The 17,792-nt window shown below is 38.1% G+C and overlaps 1 protein-coding gene across 1 annotated transcript in view; it reads left to right on the forward strand.

The window, feature by feature from the left end:
• Window positions 1-8,509, forward strand: part of camk1b (calcium/calmodulin-dependent protein kinase Ib) — a 54,186-nt gene extending 45,677 nt beyond the window's left edge. The window contains exons 6-12 of the mRNA XM_061727689.1: window positions 1,254-1,380; window positions 1,480-1,555; window positions 1,739-1,851; window positions 2,023-2,101; window positions 2,398-2,485; window positions 2,695-2,800; window positions 2,918-8,509. Coding sequence (XP_061583673.1) covers window positions 1,254-1,380; window positions 1,480-1,555; window positions 1,739-1,851; window positions 2,023-2,101; window positions 2,398-2,485; window positions 2,695-2,800; window positions 2,918-3,015 — 687 coding nt within the window. The 3' untranslated portion in view covers window positions 3,016-8,509. The remainder of the gene's footprint in view (window positions 1-1,253; window positions 1,381-1,479; window positions 1,556-1,738; window positions 1,852-2,022; window positions 2,102-2,397; window positions 2,486-2,694; window positions 2,801-2,917) is intronic.
• The last annotated feature ends 9,283 nt before the right edge of the window (window positions 8,510-17,792 follow it).

Raw genomic sequence — 17,792 nt, forward strand, 5'->3', positions numbered from 1 at the left:
ATGTTTACGAGATGTTTTTATATTGTTTATTTTGGTGTTCTGTGATAGTTAATTTGAAAAGTAGATTTTTTGTTTAATCATGAAATAAATAGATGTTATTTAAGCTAAACAGTTAAAAAAAACACATCATAAAGCAGTTCCACCCTGTCTTCTTTATGAGTATTGTATAACCAATATGTAAAAGGGAAATTCTGATTTAAAAATACTTTTCTTTGTTTTGTCAACCTTATTTAAAGTAACACATAGGATAATTTTTCACGTTGAAATATCAGTTTCATTTGAAGGACTATTTGATTGATTTAATAAAGTGTGGTCTATCTGCATTGGTGTCATGTCCGTCCAGGGAGAGCCGCTTTGTACTTCTACCGCCTATCTTAACTTTTTATTGCTTCACAGCTTTAAATTACATTTCAACAACAATTAAAAAAGATCACAAAACTACAGTAGACATTATGGCATGAGCAATTAGGAGACCCATGAAAGTGAAAATGGAAGTGCAAACAAGAGTGACCGAGTAAGAGAGTAAATGAGAGAAAATCCACTTCAGGATTTCAGAACAGTGTTCACAAAGAACAACAGACTGAGGTTTGTGTGGAGCAGAGATGGGCAGAGGATCTTTGGTTTATCAACAAATATGTGGGACAATTAATTAAATTGTTCAGTTTTCTTTCCAAAAAACAATAACAAAAAACTCCCAAAATAGAGCTGTGGTTTTAAGAGATTTGCACATTTATTCTGTGCATTTCATAATAAATCTGGAGGCAAATGTATCCATCAAGGGCGGCTAAAGTCAGACACTGGTGATATTTGATCTTCCTGCAGTCGTGACCTTTCCCCATCAGAGTGTATGTGAACTGCTGTGTTTGCAGGAAGAATTGGACAAAGTAACACTTGTTTGTATTTATTCTCAATGCCCAGACAAAAGTGGTGTGAGAAGGAATAAACATGTATTGCAGTGTATTACATGCCAGAGAAAGGATCCACTGTACATCAAAAAAGAGAATTAATCCCTATATATGTTTTTTCTTTTTGAATTTGCATACTATGTATACCTGCATGTGGTTTGTAGTTCAGTACTGCTTTGATGGCAGTAAACTAAGGCTGTCTTTCGTGTTGCCTTTGTAATCAACATTCTTTAAATGGGGTAGTAAGTAATGTGTGCATGTCACTTAGGAAGAGAGACTTTGTATTTTAATTTTTTGCTGTTGTTCCTTGTGACTTCATGTACATCACCATGCTGCCCGTCCTCACAGCCAGAGAACCTGCTGTACTACAGCATGGACGAAGACTCCAAAATCATGATCAGTGACTTTGGTCTGTCCAAAATCGAGGGATCTGGCAGTGTGATGTCAACAGCCTGTGGAACACCGGGATATGTTGGTAAAGTAATCAACATCCGTGTTCGGGAGAGCGCACAGCGCAACGTTTCCTGTCATGGCACTTGCCCTCTTTCATTCCTGAATGTCTTTTCTTTTTAAGCGCCTGAAGTTTTGGCACAGAAACCTTACAGTAAAGCAGTGGACTGCTGGTCAATCGGTGTCATAGCCTATATCCTGTGAGTACATCTTTAAGAGGTCAAAGACATATTCTTAAAAAAATCACTTTCAGCATCATATATTTTGTCTTAATACCATTTTGAATTAAATAAGGATTTGAATCTTTCGTAAACGATTGTACTTTGGTGTTATTCATATCTTGCACATCTGAGGTCTAAAGTAAATGATTGTCTGTTTTCCAGGCTGTGTGGATATCCTCCGTTCTACGACGAGAATGATGCCAAACTGTTTGAACAGATTCTGAAAGCAGACTATGAATTTGATTCTCCTTACTGGGATGACATCTCTGATTCAGGTACACATATTTTTTCTTATGTATCTCCCACCTTTCCTATTTTTTAAATACCATTACTTTAATAACCCCACTCCACTTTAAACAAGAATGCTAACATATTATATGGATATGTCTTAAATGAACAGACCAAAAAAAATGTGTGTTAATTTTTTTTTGTTATTTTCTTTACAGCTAAAGACTTCATAGTGCATCTAATGGAGAAAGATCCTGACACACGTTACACCTGTGACCAGGCCCTGCAGCACCCGTGGTATGCCTCATGTACTTCTGTCTTTATTGAAAATAATGATACACTAGAGGGCTCATTCTTTTGGGTTTGGAACGCTTCATCTGACATTATTACTAGAAAACTTAAAACGTATACGAATTTTTTTCATAAATCCTGCCTCAATCCGGCCTCAAGCTCCTTTAAGGTGCATTATTTTATTTCTATTTGATTTATTTATTTTAAAACCCCAGGTTTAGTTTAAAAAAAAATTATGAGTGAATCCATGTTTTGTACTCACTTTGCATACACCAACCTACATTTCCTGCTTTCTGTGTCAGGATCGCGGAGGATACTGCCCTGGACAAGAACATTCACGAGTCTGTCAGTGCTCAGATCAAGAAAAACTTTGCAAAGAGCAAGTGGAAGGTAAGTCAGAATTTCATATAAAATATATATGCATGTAAATAAAATATAGAGAATGCAGCACAGTTAAGGGGTCCTGTTAAAATCTAACTTTAAATAACAGATATTTCTTGAATTGTTCAAATGAAGATTTGTTATAACTACAAAACCTGAGGCAGCTGCCCCGGGCCTCGTTGATTTCATGTAGGTGAAGGTTCCTTGTATCTCTGCAGCAAGCATTTAACGCCACTGCCGTCATACGCCACATGAGGCGTCTTCAGCTGAGCACTGGTAGTGAAGGGTCCAACCCCAGTCCATGCCAAAATCAGGAAAACGCAGGTACCAGCTGTTTTCTCCCTCTGAATTTCTAGCACATTTATTTAATTGAAAATACAGTTAGTACTTATATTTTATATAGATATATAAAAATATAAAAAACTACTTTCTCTCTTTCAGAGGCGTGCTGTGAAGGGGGTTGCTCCCAGAACGTGGACAGTGGATCGGACCAACTGTCTAATTGCACCTACCGTTGCCACCCAGCCAGCAGCGTCTGATCTGTAGCCCACTTCATGCCCCTGTGTTTGAATCCTGAGCAACTTTCCAATTTTGACCCCCTCGGTGCAACCAGAGGTACCATCTCCCCCCTTATCTGGCTAGGAATACAGTGTCATTCCAACCTGTCGCCTGCAGGGGGAGCAAGCCTGTCGAGCCTGAGAGGGAAGCTATAAAAAGGGTTGAAAAGGAGGTGAAGGGAGACTTGAAATGAATGATGATGGACCTGAGCGTATTATTTTTTGGAAGGAGTTGAAGTGGATACCAAGGAAGGAGGGGAAGACAGCTTCCACCTTCTTGCCAGGGAAATAGTTTTTTTCAGAAGCAGGACAAAGCATGTTGGACATTGCTTTTATACTAGCTTTTGTTTTTTTCTTTTTCTCAACTGTGTCTTTGTCGGTTTCAATGTTTTGTATATTTTTTGTGTGTGTTGTTTTATTAGATTTTGAAGTCCAAATCCAGAAAAAAGGTTTCTACATGACAAGGAGATAAGGAGGACATTGCATGTTTTATCCTGAAAATGTGTTGCAGAAACGTCGCAGTACATCAGAGAAATGGGGCATTTTGATCGTTTTTAGGGCACGAGTAGAAAAAAAGTGAGTCAAATCTTGTGATATTACAGATTTGCATTCTGTATCTTTACATCATGCTTTTAGACAATCACAGCAGTTTATCCAATTAAATCTCAATTTATTTACTATGTACCCTTTCCTGTGGCACTACAGTGTTTTCATGCAGTGGTCGGGCTTTTTGAGGGGAAAAGCTTTCTCCTTTCCCTTTTTTCAACCCCAAACCCTTTTCACAAGAAGTTTATTTTTGTCTAAGGTGCCTTTAGGTTATAAAGTGTGACGGGTTTATTGATGATAAGTAACTTTGAAAAGGTGTTTTTGCCCTATAATATCTAATTTTCTATGTGTTACATGTTATCTTGAAATTCTTTTAGGCTATTTTTTTATCCTAAATTAATAACTGTATTCTCAGATTGAATATATGTGTGGAGTAAAGGAAGGTCATTATTAACTTCCAATGTGAAATATGAAATGTTGGAACATAATGTAATGTAAAAAAAAAATCTCTCGAGAGGTTAAAAAGTGGTATTTACATTTATTAGTAAGCCCAACTTGCCTTGAGGCTAGATTGAGATACGAAGATCCCATATAAAGTGAGGTACAAAAAAGTTGATTATGTGTCTGTTGCTGTGTGCTATGACACCTTACTGGTACTCGCGGTTATCAACAGTCTTCTCTTGAAAGCATATTTCGATTACATGTATCCTTTTAATGAGAACTATTATTAAAGACTGGGAATATGCTCTGTATCCATCTTAATTTAGGCCCAATATTGAATGAATGCATCAAATTTATATTCATCTAATTGCTTTTTTCATTCCTTCGACACCCTTTAAAAAAAGAGACACGCACACATTGTTTTTATTTCCCTTAAAAGATTTTCCAGTGTGAATTTAGTTCTGTTTCACATGTTCAGGGGCTTCATTTATAAAAGAGTGCGTAAGATCCATACTAAAAGTACACGTGCGCCCAAAAGCCGAAAATCCGGATTTATAAAACCGTGTGCACACACACTGGCACGCAATGTTCGCTTTATAAATCACATTCCAGCTGGAAGGTTGCGCAGGTGAATTCCTCATATCCCGCCCTCTACACGCCCACTTTTTACCATAAATGGTGAATGCAAAGCACCTGGCGACTGTATTTGCATATAAATGAACCTGCCGATCAACGGTGTTTTACACTCAAAAATCATGGCAAGGAAGACCAGAAAGCGAAATTTCCCGGAGACTGAGATTGAGATGTTGTGGATGAGGTGGAGGCCAGGAAAACAACATTATTTGGTGGTCACAGTAATGGCATCACTAACAAAAATAAAGCAAGTGAATTGCCTGCCAGAATCTGATTTCTGGCCGCGGGAGCGCGCACAGCAGCCCGTTGAGCGATAGCGCTGAGACGTCAGATTTTCAGATTATGAAGCTTAAGAATGAGATCAAATCATATTTAGGTAGAAACAACCTTTCATTAACTGTATTTGGCCTTCAATTTTTGGTAGGTAAAAACACCCATTTTCAGGGGAGAAATCAGATTCTGGCAGGCAATCACTTTTTGGCACGACACCAGCCCGGCGTGTCCTGCACCGCGGACACGCCGTGCAGGTAGGATGATTTGACAGATGAGAATACCCCGTCAGATCACGCTTCCACATAGACATCAACATTTATCTATGTGGAAGCGTGATCTCACAGGGTATTTTCATCTGTCAAATCATCCTACCTGCCAATATCTATGTGGAAGCGTGATTTGACAGGTTTTTTTCTTCCGCCGAAGCGTCGTGCACATAGATCTATGTGGAAGCACATTCTGACTTCCTGCTGTTAAATCGTCTATTTGCATGAAAAAGCCTTTGAAAAAAAAGAAACTGAGATAAAAGAAACGGGGATCGTACTGTAGTATTTTCTGCCGAGTTGTCCTACCTCGGCAGAACACCGGCTTGGGTGTACATGGATCTATAAGTCTGATATGTGATGACATTAAGAGTATGACATGAATCTGGCTTCATTTCACCACCTCACCGCCTGCGTCGCCAGTTCCCCATATCTTCAAAATGTTCGTGTGCGAGGGTCAGGGTTGGCATAGAGATACACACATTTTTCGGTTAGTTTTTTTTAAAAATCCCAACCTTTGCGTAGAAGGTGGCGTGTGCATCTTTCAAGCCCTGTTTTGTGCGCAAGCAAGCTTTATAAATGAGGCCCCTGATCTAGAGTTTCTGATCGGAAATGTATTTGAATAACCTGCGCTTCGTGAGTCTAGCCCGCTAACAGTGGCCTTCGTGACTCACTGCTCTGAGAGACATCAAAGCTGGATGTCTTTGTTCTGTCCTTGAAATAATCAGTTCACATTCACAGTCTCCTCTATCTGTTTCTGATATGGCTGTATTTGCTACTGGCTGTTTATATTCGTTTGATTCAGTAGGATATATTTATCTGAACTTTTAGCTTCGGACTAGTTTGAACTCCCATCATGCAGAGAAGTAAAGAGCAACAGAAAGTGTATTCATGTTTCAGCAGGTTATATAAACTTGATTGTACAGCTTCAAAAATTAGTTTTTCAGCTAAACTGTGCAGTTTTTCTACAGTAATTGTTAAAAGTGTAGTTGGACAGTGATGCACCTGGTGGCTACTAACTATGAAGTGCATTTAAGAAGATTTTCTTTTTTCTTTTTCACAAAAAAAAAGTGTAAAATTGTTTTCTCTGCCCAGAGTTACTAATACAGACCAGAAGAAAGCACACGAAAGCTTGGAGGCAGCAGCTTTTATTATAACCAGCAGATTCAATATTACATCTGATCTCCAGATATGAAAACAACTCAGCTTATTTGACTCATTGCATGAAATAAAAACCTTTCATTGAACTTCTGCCCTGTGCACACTTATTACAATTCATTTTGATGGATGTATATACAATTTTGTTAACATTCTTTCAACTTGTATTGAATCAGTGCATTTATTAACAAAAATTAACTATTTTAAATGATTTCCTAAAACCATTACAAAAAACATGTCAGAGTAAAAGATTAGTGGTATTATATGAGGGTTTGTAATAATGACCCAACAAAGCTGCCAAAACACTCTTTGAATATTTTTGCTTGGTTTTATGCTGATGCAATCAATATTTTGAATTTCCACATCAAAGAAAAAGTGATCCGGACATAAAAAACCACATCCCATTACCTGATCACTTGGCCTCTTTCTCAGAGGTGTTTAGCAGCACACATGTTTCTATCATAAACTTTAGACTGCCTCGCTCTAAAGGGGAGAAAAACAACAAAAAAACATGTATATGAATGCTACTGACTCCGGCCTGGAGAGGATGATCAATGTGTGGTGAGATGTATTGTACACATGAGTATTTGCACCATAAATACTGTCATGTGCAAAAGTTAGTGCCCCTTCTTTAAATCCCCACTGTCTAAAAACAGTGAAAAGCATCTAATTGTAGCGGGTCCTAGGTTTTATTTGACAAATATTTAGACAAAAAACATATGTAACTATTGTTACCATGCCATTATTTAACAAAAATGCAGCAAAGACAAACAAACTCCAGAGTACTTCCATGATGCAACAGCATGTAGATCCACCCTTAGCAACGATAACTGGAAGTAGTTGTTTCCCGACTGAGTCCTTCCAACAAGCTGGACTCGCTCAGTCTTCTTCTAATCGTGCTGTCATGGACTTTGGCATTTGATATGCTCAGTTATGCATGTGCTTATGCTCGGAGGGTCTGAAATGTAGAAACAGTCCAACGTCGGGGAACATTTTCTGAGGCGTCCACTTCTGGGAAGACTGACCACTGTCTTGAAGGCTTTGGACTTGTAAAAAAATCATTTTCACTTTAATGTGGAACTCCAGATTGTTTGTGAATGCCTTTCATAACCCTTACCATACATATGTGCAAAAACATTTGCTTCTCTAAAGCTACTTTCACACAGCAATCGTGCTATAAATACACACTTCATTTTGCCTCCATTAAGTTGTGTAGTCACAGTTATCCCACAAGTACAATATTCCGTGTGTTCTGTCACAGAGCATTACAGTCTCACACGATCTAAAGTTTATGATTCACAGTCAGCAACAAGTCTCTAATGTCTTTGGTCTGCTTCTACTCGCCTTAGGCTTCTACTTGTTGCTGAAAAACAAACAAACAGACAGTGATATAAAATGAAGTTTCTAAAAACGTTGTCACATAGCCCTGCTGTGTCCCAGTGGACAGGAACGAGTTCATCCTCTGTGTCCTCGCTCCCCTGATACCCCATTCTGCAATTCCAGTTCCCACAGCACTCATTCAGCATTTTTTACACCTTTTACTACTTCCCAATATGGTAAAACGGCAAAATCAAATGTTTTGCCGTAGAACAACCAAGCACAGTAGAACAAACTGGCTGCATGATGCGCGTATGCGTTCCTTACGTCTCACGTCTTTTGCTGCTGGGATTCTGTTCACACATGCCTGAATAATTGATTGTTTTATATAGGTCAGAACACCGGGTCATCAGTTCATCAAAGCTTGCTGATTATCCTCACCTGGCTGCAGCCAGGTGGAAGCATAATCTTATGGAAGCATAATGGGGGTACTTTATAATGGTAGTAGTAGTAATAATAATATTAATGGCTTAATTTTGATTGGATAAATAATGGTGTGATTTAAATAGTTAGATGTTGCCCTTACAATTATCAGATTTTTTTCTCTTTATTTTAAACAAACAAACATCATTTGAAGATGGGTACTAACTTTTGTAGGTCAGTGCAACTTGCTTTATAGTAAATGCTATTGGGGGCTTCTGTACGCGCTGTTTACGCAAATAAATTGCATCATGAGATGTTGAAAAGTTGCTGCTGCTTAGTGTGAAAGCTAGTGGCTTGGAGTATTTTCTGCCTGCTTGAAACACATTTGTCAGTAACATATTAAATCTCCTTCTATGCATTCACAGACTGTCTGAGGTCATTTATTAAAGAATCAAAATGAGGCTTTTATACCTATATTTCATGTCATGCTTATTTAGTTACTTGTATTTCTTGCAAACAATTCAAAGTGTTGAATAAGTCACATTAAGATAAATCACTTTTTGTAAATGATGCAATTCTGTAGCAGTTTATGTCATGAAATAGTTTTCAGGCTCAAGAGGTTTGTTCATTTCAGATTCTCCTACATGAGGCTCTTCAAGTCCTCTCCAAGGAATGCTGTGAGGCTTGAGGTTTGGCTACTGGAGGAAATCAGACAGCAGAGCGCGAGCGAGTCTAGTAGACAAGCACATATAGGGGAATGTGGATGGGGATAAAAACGTTGTGGTTGAGCTAGAAACATGAGGAAATGTACTGTTTATAGATTACAAGGTAGAAAATGCTGAAAGATGCAAGCTCTGCTCATATGTGGACGACTGGAATAAGTGAAGCTTGGAGAGGATTGATACTTGACACCATGAACCGCACCATTGAAGCTGGACGGTGCCAGCGGAGTGTGGCTCCACACACAAGCAATACATATCTTTGACCCGTGATTCATTTCTAAGCTTAACAAAAACAGCAGCCCAGTGATTAAGACTGTGCTTATAGTTTATGTCTTCCTTCCGGGCCGTGCTGTGTTATCCATATGCTCCTAGAGAATGCAAAACAGAGACTTGATGCAGTGATGTGCCAAAACAACAACCATATGACAGACTCAGGCTCATCATTAGGGAGCTGATTTATCTATGTGCTAGCAGTAATTTAAACCTTACAGAAGCACTGAAAGTATACTTATGTGGGAGTCTACAAAGGTTTATGTTGTTTTTCTTGCCAACGTAGCCACTCTAAGACCAAACTTAGGCACTGTGCTGCTTCTGAATCCTCACTGCACCCAATAAACCATTACATAGGGGCCCCTCTGGTGTTTACTGGTGTACATGTTTAAGGTTGATAGTCAGATTCAATTGTGAGATGAGAAAAAAACATGTAGTAAATTAGGTATAGGGACTTGAACACACTAGAAAGATTGATGCTTACACACTGATATAGCATTTCACAGTTTAGGTTACTTGGCAACTTGTCACTAAAACCCAGGCAAAGTAACTTTATAGTCCCATCCCAGTTGTCTGGGAATCATGGCAAGACTGGGGCCAGATCGTCAAATCTACTATTCGACAGAGCTTAAAATTTAAAGTTCCTTTGTGCTAGTTTAATGGCAGGCATTAGCATTTTGTCAATTGTATCAGCATTGGCATTGCAAAGGCCCATAAATGAAGAATAAAAATGAAAAATTAGACAAAAAAAAAAGTCCTTTAACCAAGTCATGAATGTTAATGTCTGTCCACCAGGGGGCACTCTGCAACTACCCCTTGGGAATACGCATTTGGAACTCTACCAACTTTACACCATCCATCCATCCATCCATTATCTTACCCGCTTTATCCCTTGCGGGGTCACGGGGGTCTGCTGGAGCCTATCCCAGCTCATTTTAGGTGAGAGGCAGGGGTCCACCCTGGACAGGTCACCAGTCCATCACAGGGCCACATATAACTTTACACCAAAATATCTTTAATACACAGTATTTTGTGATATATTTGGCCATATTCATTTATTAAAGATATTTTGTTGTGAAAGTAAACTGGTTTGGTTTTAAACTACATTGTTATGTCATAAATAGCACACCAAAAAACTGTGAGGGAAATCTGGTTATGTTTAATGTTTCCTGTATTGCACAATACATTGGATTGGAATATTGGATTTTTTTTTTAATATAATCAATATTGGTCTCAGCTCTAGCCAAGAACGACTCAAAAGCAACATTTCAAGTCATCACTACAGAGATGGAGGAACAGCCGGCCCGTTATCAAAAAACAAGCATTTATGATGGGACGTCATAGCATTAGTGTGCAGTGCTGAGGAATACAAACGGCTTCTACTGCAACCATGCTGCTGTCTAGGTAACATCTTGTTTAAGCCTTGCTTACATCATCAAGATGATGTGAAATTATATTTTATTTCCCAACAGCAGGGCTCCAGTCACAGAGCTGAGGTGATGCACAACAATAAAGGGTAGGACAGGAACCCCTGAAGCACTTGTGGAAGAAACGAGCTAATAAAGCTCTACCTATACTCAGTTTAATGTTTTATCTCCTCATTTGGATTTTGGACTTCTTGGGGGTATTCTTTAATAAGGATTATGAGGGTAAATAGCATCCAGATGCTGCTAATCGAATACACATGATTGACTCTACAAACATGGTAACTCTCATACTGCCTGAGCATTTATCTGAACGTCAATAAAAATTGAGATAGCTGGTAAGATGTTTAAATTTGAATTTCCAGAATAAATTTGGGGGGGGAAACATGGTCACTTTTAAAATGTTGCTTTGGACCTTCATTATTTTTCTCGTTTAACCTTCATATCTATCTGTGGAGTTAAGGGTTGAAATGAGATGTGTTATGTAGACAGAAAATATGTATACACACTGGCCTCACATCTGTCAGCAGGAACCTATTGTGTTAATATCTGTCAGTGCTCTCAGAGGGTTTATGTCCATTAGCTCCAAATGATCCATCAACACTTTGATAGACCTGAAGGATGTTTTACTGGTTATTTGAACCTCTCTCTCTCTCTCTCTCTCTCTCTCTCTCTCTCTCTCTCTCTCTCTCTCTCTCTCTCTCTCTCTCTCTCTCTCTCTCTCTCTCTCTCTCTCTCTCTCTCTCTCTGTCTCCAATCATTGTTACGTGCAAGTTAAATGTGTTGCACAGAATGACACCAAACAAAGAAAAAAAGTCTTTATTATTTGGTTTGTGACTGCTAGGTTTACATATCTATCTTCTAAGCATCTGCTATTGTATTAACTAAACAGCAAATTTGACCAAAATCTGAAGGCAAACAAACAAAAACACTTCCTCCTTGGTTGACTTATCAAATTTAAAAACAGGCTAATTCCTGAAAGATCTGCTGTTTTTAATTCAATGTGATCCGCAGGGGAGGAAAAGGCAAAGAAAAGAAAGGTTCTGTCCTTGAGTTTTATTTGGGTTTATAAAGCAAGACTGAAGTCAAAAATTCAAAACACACAACCATGTCGCTTTGCTTTGGGATGCCATATTATCACTAAAAGATGTCACTAAAAATAAGTTTTACATCAGTCAACCAGCTGAGAGTCGTTAATCACCATTTTTCTCCCATTATTTCGGTCCACAACCTGTAAATCTAGACCCTTGTTTTTTCTTCTTGCTTTTCCATCAACAGCAAACTTCCATCTAGTAGTTACCAATGCAGCTTGGCCACGTAAGTAGGCTACAGAAAAGCTTTGCAGACCAGTCACACCCCTTAACATAGTAACATAAATCCATCACACAAGCTGCCATTCCTAGCAGTTCAGCAATGGGCCCCTCGACAATTTATTTAGGAAATGCTCAAAAAACACAACAGAGATGAGGTGCTACATTCATCTCCAAACTCCCCACATGCCAATTTTGTGTCCCAATCCACAGGAACCCCGCCCCAGAACCCACTTCCTGGACAATCAAAGACACCCTCTAAGATGTTCTTTGTGTAAACCTTGACTTATAAGAACTCTTTTGGACACATGAAGATAACCTGGTAAATATTAAGTGGGTGGTTCATACAGTAATATTATGGCTGATTGGTGTGTAGTTCACTTAAGAAAGAAATGAACTAACAAGGCTTTTCTTGTACTTAATTTAATGTTTTATCAGCTAGATTGGATGTCTGATTTATTGGTGGTGTTATTTAATTATTTCCTGAAGATTGGGGTGCAATGGAGATTCCAATGTCCCATTTGTTATGAATGCATCATTAATCACAGCACTGGAACGCACCATAACAAAAATACAACTGTTGAAACATTACCCAGATGTGCAGAAATTCTTAATGTTTGCCTCTAAAAACGTCAACAGAACACAGAGGAATGGAGTGATAGAGCTCTAGATCAGTTCAGCATCGTGTTTGCTTATCAAGGGTCAGCCCCTCCTGCTAGTGGGTGAACTGTAGACGTAAGAAATAAGAAATGGACATTTTTGAGTAGAAAATTACCTGTCAGGTTTTTTTCTGTCAGTTTGGTGCTGTATGCGCTCATACTGCAATAATGTGCCTCAAGGGGGGTCATTGGGTATAATTTGTACCCAAATTTACATTTGCACGGTCATGTGAAATTTCCAATCTTAAATAAGACACACATGTGGAGGAGTGGGGGTTGAGTGGTTCATTACAAACCCTGAAACCAGGTGCTGTGGAAGGAGCTGCACAGAACTAAACTAACAGAAGTAAGGATAGCTTTAGGGAGGCTTCATGGACAAAAATACCAAATAAACACAGACATACATTTCCATTTTAAACAAATGTTTGGCATCTTTTTCTTTCATCCAACGTATTTAGTTTCAATGCAGGGACAAATAACCAGCAGTATCTTAGCCAAACATTTTCTTTGGCTCAAAACAGGCAGAAACGGACAAAAGTTATTGACTTCTAAGTGTTTTCCAGCTACATACCTCTTTTGTCCCATGTCCTGGCATTGTTGAAGGAGTTAAAGGCAGGTTGTGTTAATTTGAACAAGTCACAGTTCCTGAGGTGCTGGAACTTGGCAGAGGGCAAAAGGCTTAACTATACGATGAGCTCATCCTCCTCCTCTTGCCCTCGAGATGAGTGATGTGTAGTTTGAGAAACAGTTCACTCTCTGTGAATGAGTCATTTAAGCAGAACTGAGTGGGAAAGGGTAATACGAATGTGTCCCTCCACAAAGACTCGTGATAAACAGTGGGTAACCTGAAACTGAGTCCTTAAACATGATGCTATGTCTCCAAAAGATCTGGACTGAATTCTGCAGGTCTCAAATTTAAATAGTTTTGGTTTTAAAGGCAAAGCGCATTCGTTTATAAAAAGTTGCAGATTTTCCAAGTCCTGCATGACTCCAGTGGGTAATAATGAACAGGACTGAGTGCAGGATGAAAAATGAGTGACGGCGAATATCTGGCAGAATGAGGAGAGCTACTAATTTTCCACTTTGGAAAGTTCAGCCTGCAATTAGGGTCAAACTTGCCAGGAACTAGACATTCATGCAACTTGCATTAATAATACATCTGATACTGGCCCTCACTCTAGGATGACAGAAAATATAAAAAGAAAACAGAAAAAAAGAGAGTTGCAAGATATATTGAGTGTTTTACACACAGAATGGTATATGACATGTATATATGAGTTTCTGGCAGTGATGGATCAACATAAGCGTCAAACCGGACAGAGTGGAATTCTGGGTTGCCTCTGGATGTCAGTCTTCTTGATGTTAACAAACAGGAAAGCCTTTGGAAATGAAATAGTACGTGTTGATCTGACAGTTTTGTGGTTCATATTTATTATTTTCTTTACCACACTCTCATTTTTTTCTTTTAACATACAAAGAATTCACTTTGTCCACAGGATGCACTAACACCATGCCAGCTGCAAGTCTGGAAACCTTTTATTAGGGAGTAATTAATGTTTAGAAAGAATGCCAGAGCTTTTTTCTTTTTTTTTTTTCTTTTCAGGACTGGTTTGCACCGAGGATAGCTTTTTATCACAAGAGCTGAAAATTAAATGTGCTCTAACGTGCCCGGTTACTCATATCAAGTGGAAACAGACGGAAGAACCAATACTGTAAACAATGCTGTCACAACAGGGTAGTGTTTATCCGGCACTTAGAATTAGATTTGCATGGTTGGGGTTGGAAATGCAGTCAATGGAGGGTCTGCAGAGATTTGCCCATTGGTGTTGCCTGCAGTGTCAAGTGTACTCTCATTTCCTTCTCCTATCAGAGATGTGCACAACACAACAATGAAAGTGTAAACATCTAGCACTGGTTTACAAAAAAACAACAGACAATCAACATTGTTAAACTTTTTTCTAAAAACATTCTGCAACCTAAAAACCTCAATTGCAGCCCAAGTGCAATAGATAACCCTCAACTCTTGAGCAAACACTCAAAATGCTGTAAACATCCGCGGTGGAAAATGTCGGAACATAAACTGAATCTCCTCAAATGCAACCATCAGATATAAAAATAGATTGTCAGTGTTAACAACAAACATATGAGCCTGTGTTCCTGTTCGCCTTATGGGCTTTGTCAGCAGCCCAGACACAGAAATGAATAATTACAAGTCAAAGATGGAGGGAGGGGAATGTGCAATGACAAGTTATGGGTTCAAGGAGGGTAAGAGAGAGAAATAAGTCAGTTACTTAAGGGAAGAACCAATTCATCTTCAGACACCTGAGGAAAAAGTTTTGACAATAGAGAGAGTTGCTTTATCGATTATAAAGTTCTATCTATAGTATATACTGTAGTATACTATAGTGTGTATATATATATATATATATATATATATATATATATATGTGTGTGTGTGTGTGTGTGTGTGTGTGTGTGTGTGTGTGTGTGTGTGTGTGTGTGTATTAAAAAAAAAGTAAAATGAAGCATGAATAATGACTTTCCCATGTGCCACTGGGCTATTAGCAGTTTTTGCTCACCATTTTTGTGGCTCACCCAGATACTTGTGCTGCATCTAAGCTCAGTTTAGATGTACTTGTGGGATATCCAGTCTGCGCTTGCACTTCAGAGGCTGTGGCTAAAAGCAAGGCATTGAGACTTTTGACTGGAACAGCAGCAGCTTGTGAGGGCAAACACGGTCATTCTTACTGAAACGGGCAACAGGGAAAAATCCCGACAGCTGACCAACTGTGAGGCAACGATGAGGAAACGTTTCCACTGAGATCAAAGCGCTGATCACCGAGGTGTGAGGAATGCACTGCTGAAAGCTTTTAAAACGTTTTATTTAATTGGCCTCTTAGTTTTGAATAACTCAAAGTTACTAACAAACCATCAGGATATTTTCAATTGTCCCTTTTCTCTGTACTTAAATGTTAGATTACTTAAGGAGACATATTGTGCTTTTTTTATATACAGGTTGATGTGATTTCTTGATCTATAAATGTATCTTTGACATGCTTTGGTCACTGGCTCCTTTCAACCATATCTTTGAACCTTTAGTCATAGGAGCCCAGTTTATTCTCTCTTCTACTTCCACTGCTCTCTTCTCTGGAGTGGAACTCTTGTGAGATCTGTTGGATACCAGTTCCACTTACTAACCTAAAATCAGTTTACTACATTATTTTCAAGAGCAAACAATCTCCAGTCTGACTGCTCACACTACTAACCATCAAACAGACAGAAGATGCTTGAGTGACCATGGCAAGGTTTTATCTGACAAATCTACCCTCTGAATGAATGAATGAATGAATGAATGAATGAATGAATGAATGAATGAATGAATGAATGAATGAATGAATGAATGAATGAATGAATGAATAAATGAAGGCCAATGTTTGTCACCATATGCATCAGATCATTTTGCTCTTTCTTTTTGCCTATGATGTCTTAAAGGCAGTTTGGTTGATAGATTTTGCTACTATTTTACTACTATTCCAAAAAACTAAACTAAACTAAACGTGAAATGAATGTGGACATTAACAGCTTTTCTTGCACAACACAACACACACACACACACACACACACACACACACACACACACACACACACACACACACACACACACACACACACACACACACACACACACACACACACACACACACACACACACACACACAGAGAGCATGTTTTGGCCTAGTTGGCTACAGATGTTGCCTAGTCCTGTGGCCATCTCTAAAAGTAAGTAAGGAAAATGAATGGAATGTCTAACCACGAAATACAAAACAAAATAAACAAGGCCAAAAAAAGTATAGTTTTGGCAGGATGTGAAGCATAAGATAACATAGTGGCATGTGCATGGTTAATTAGTGGGTCCCTCCTGGGTGGATCCTCCCTGGTTCGTGGGTTACAGCTGGTGCCAGTGTGCCCGAGAGGGACGTGGGATGGTCTAATATGACGAGGATCCTGGTGGCAGTAACCAATGATCATAATAACATTGCTGTTGTCAGAATTACCATTGAAATTTGAATTTGAAATTGCTTTATTTGTCATTTAGCCAGCATCCCGACACAACAAAATTACATTCCAGTATCCTACAGCCCATCAAGAGAAGAGAAAAAACAAAACAAACAACATATGACGTGGGTATATAGGTGCAATTAGCTGAGAAAGGATAACACCGGGAAAGAGGAGCGAAAAAAATACATCTTCACACTGTGTATAAATATTCAGTATGAAAGTGCAAAAAACACCTCAGTACAAAGAAAGAAACTCCTACATCATAATGAAGACTAGCATGTGTAGAGGGAGAGGGGGGAAATCATTACTATGATTATTTTTATGACTGGTCATTATTTTTGGCCTTTAAAAAAAAGTGCATATATATATATATATATATATATATATATATATATATATATATATATATATATATATATATATATATATATATATATATATATGTGTATATATGTGTATATACATCTATATATTCATGTATGTATTTAAATATGTTTATATGTGTGTATGTATATAATTTAAGCACATGTATATATGCAAATATGTATTTTACATTTATGTATAAATATAGTTATGTACACTAGTGTGTTATATAGTACACACCACACAATATAATATAATATCTAAATAGATAACATTTGTTTGTTATAAAATCATTTTTTTCACCATTCACCATTAATTAATATGTAATATGTATATAGCCAAATGGTTATATGTTTATGTATGAATAAGTGACTATAGTTGACTGCATGTTTATAACTGCATATTGTTATATTTACAGATGACTGTACATGTCAAGGGGACTGGTGACGGAAACACAATCTCACACACACACACCCATGCACGAAAAAAGAAACAGAGAAACAAACAAACAAAAACCCTTTTTTTTTCTGCAAGATCAAAATACATATATATGTGACTTTGACGTTTTGCAAAACAAGAAAACAAGAAAAGATAGGAAGGATTGAGAATTGAACTCTCATGTGCAATATCATTAACTGAATGGCTCACTGAATGAGTTATTTTGAGAGTCAACATACCCCACACTGGTTCTTTAAAAAAAAAGAAAAACATTACTCTTTCAACCTCTGAGTGCAATGGACGACTCCAACCAACAAGTTGAGACCACAGTGAGAATTTACAACCAAGCAGATGGTGTTCTCAACAATAAATGCAATAACAACGTTAATATGAAACAGACTGATTTCAAAAAAGAAAAATGGTCTTAAATGTTAATTGTGTATCTGCACAGCACAGCTTG

The sequence above is a fragment of the Cololabis saira genome, chromosome 8 (genome assembly GCF_033807715.1).
Source record: "Cololabis saira isolate AMF1-May2022 chromosome 8, fColSai1.1, whole genome shotgun sequence".
Classification (NCBI taxonomy): domain Eukaryota; kingdom Metazoa; phylum Chordata; class Actinopteri; order Beloniformes; family Belonidae; genus Cololabis; species Cololabis saira.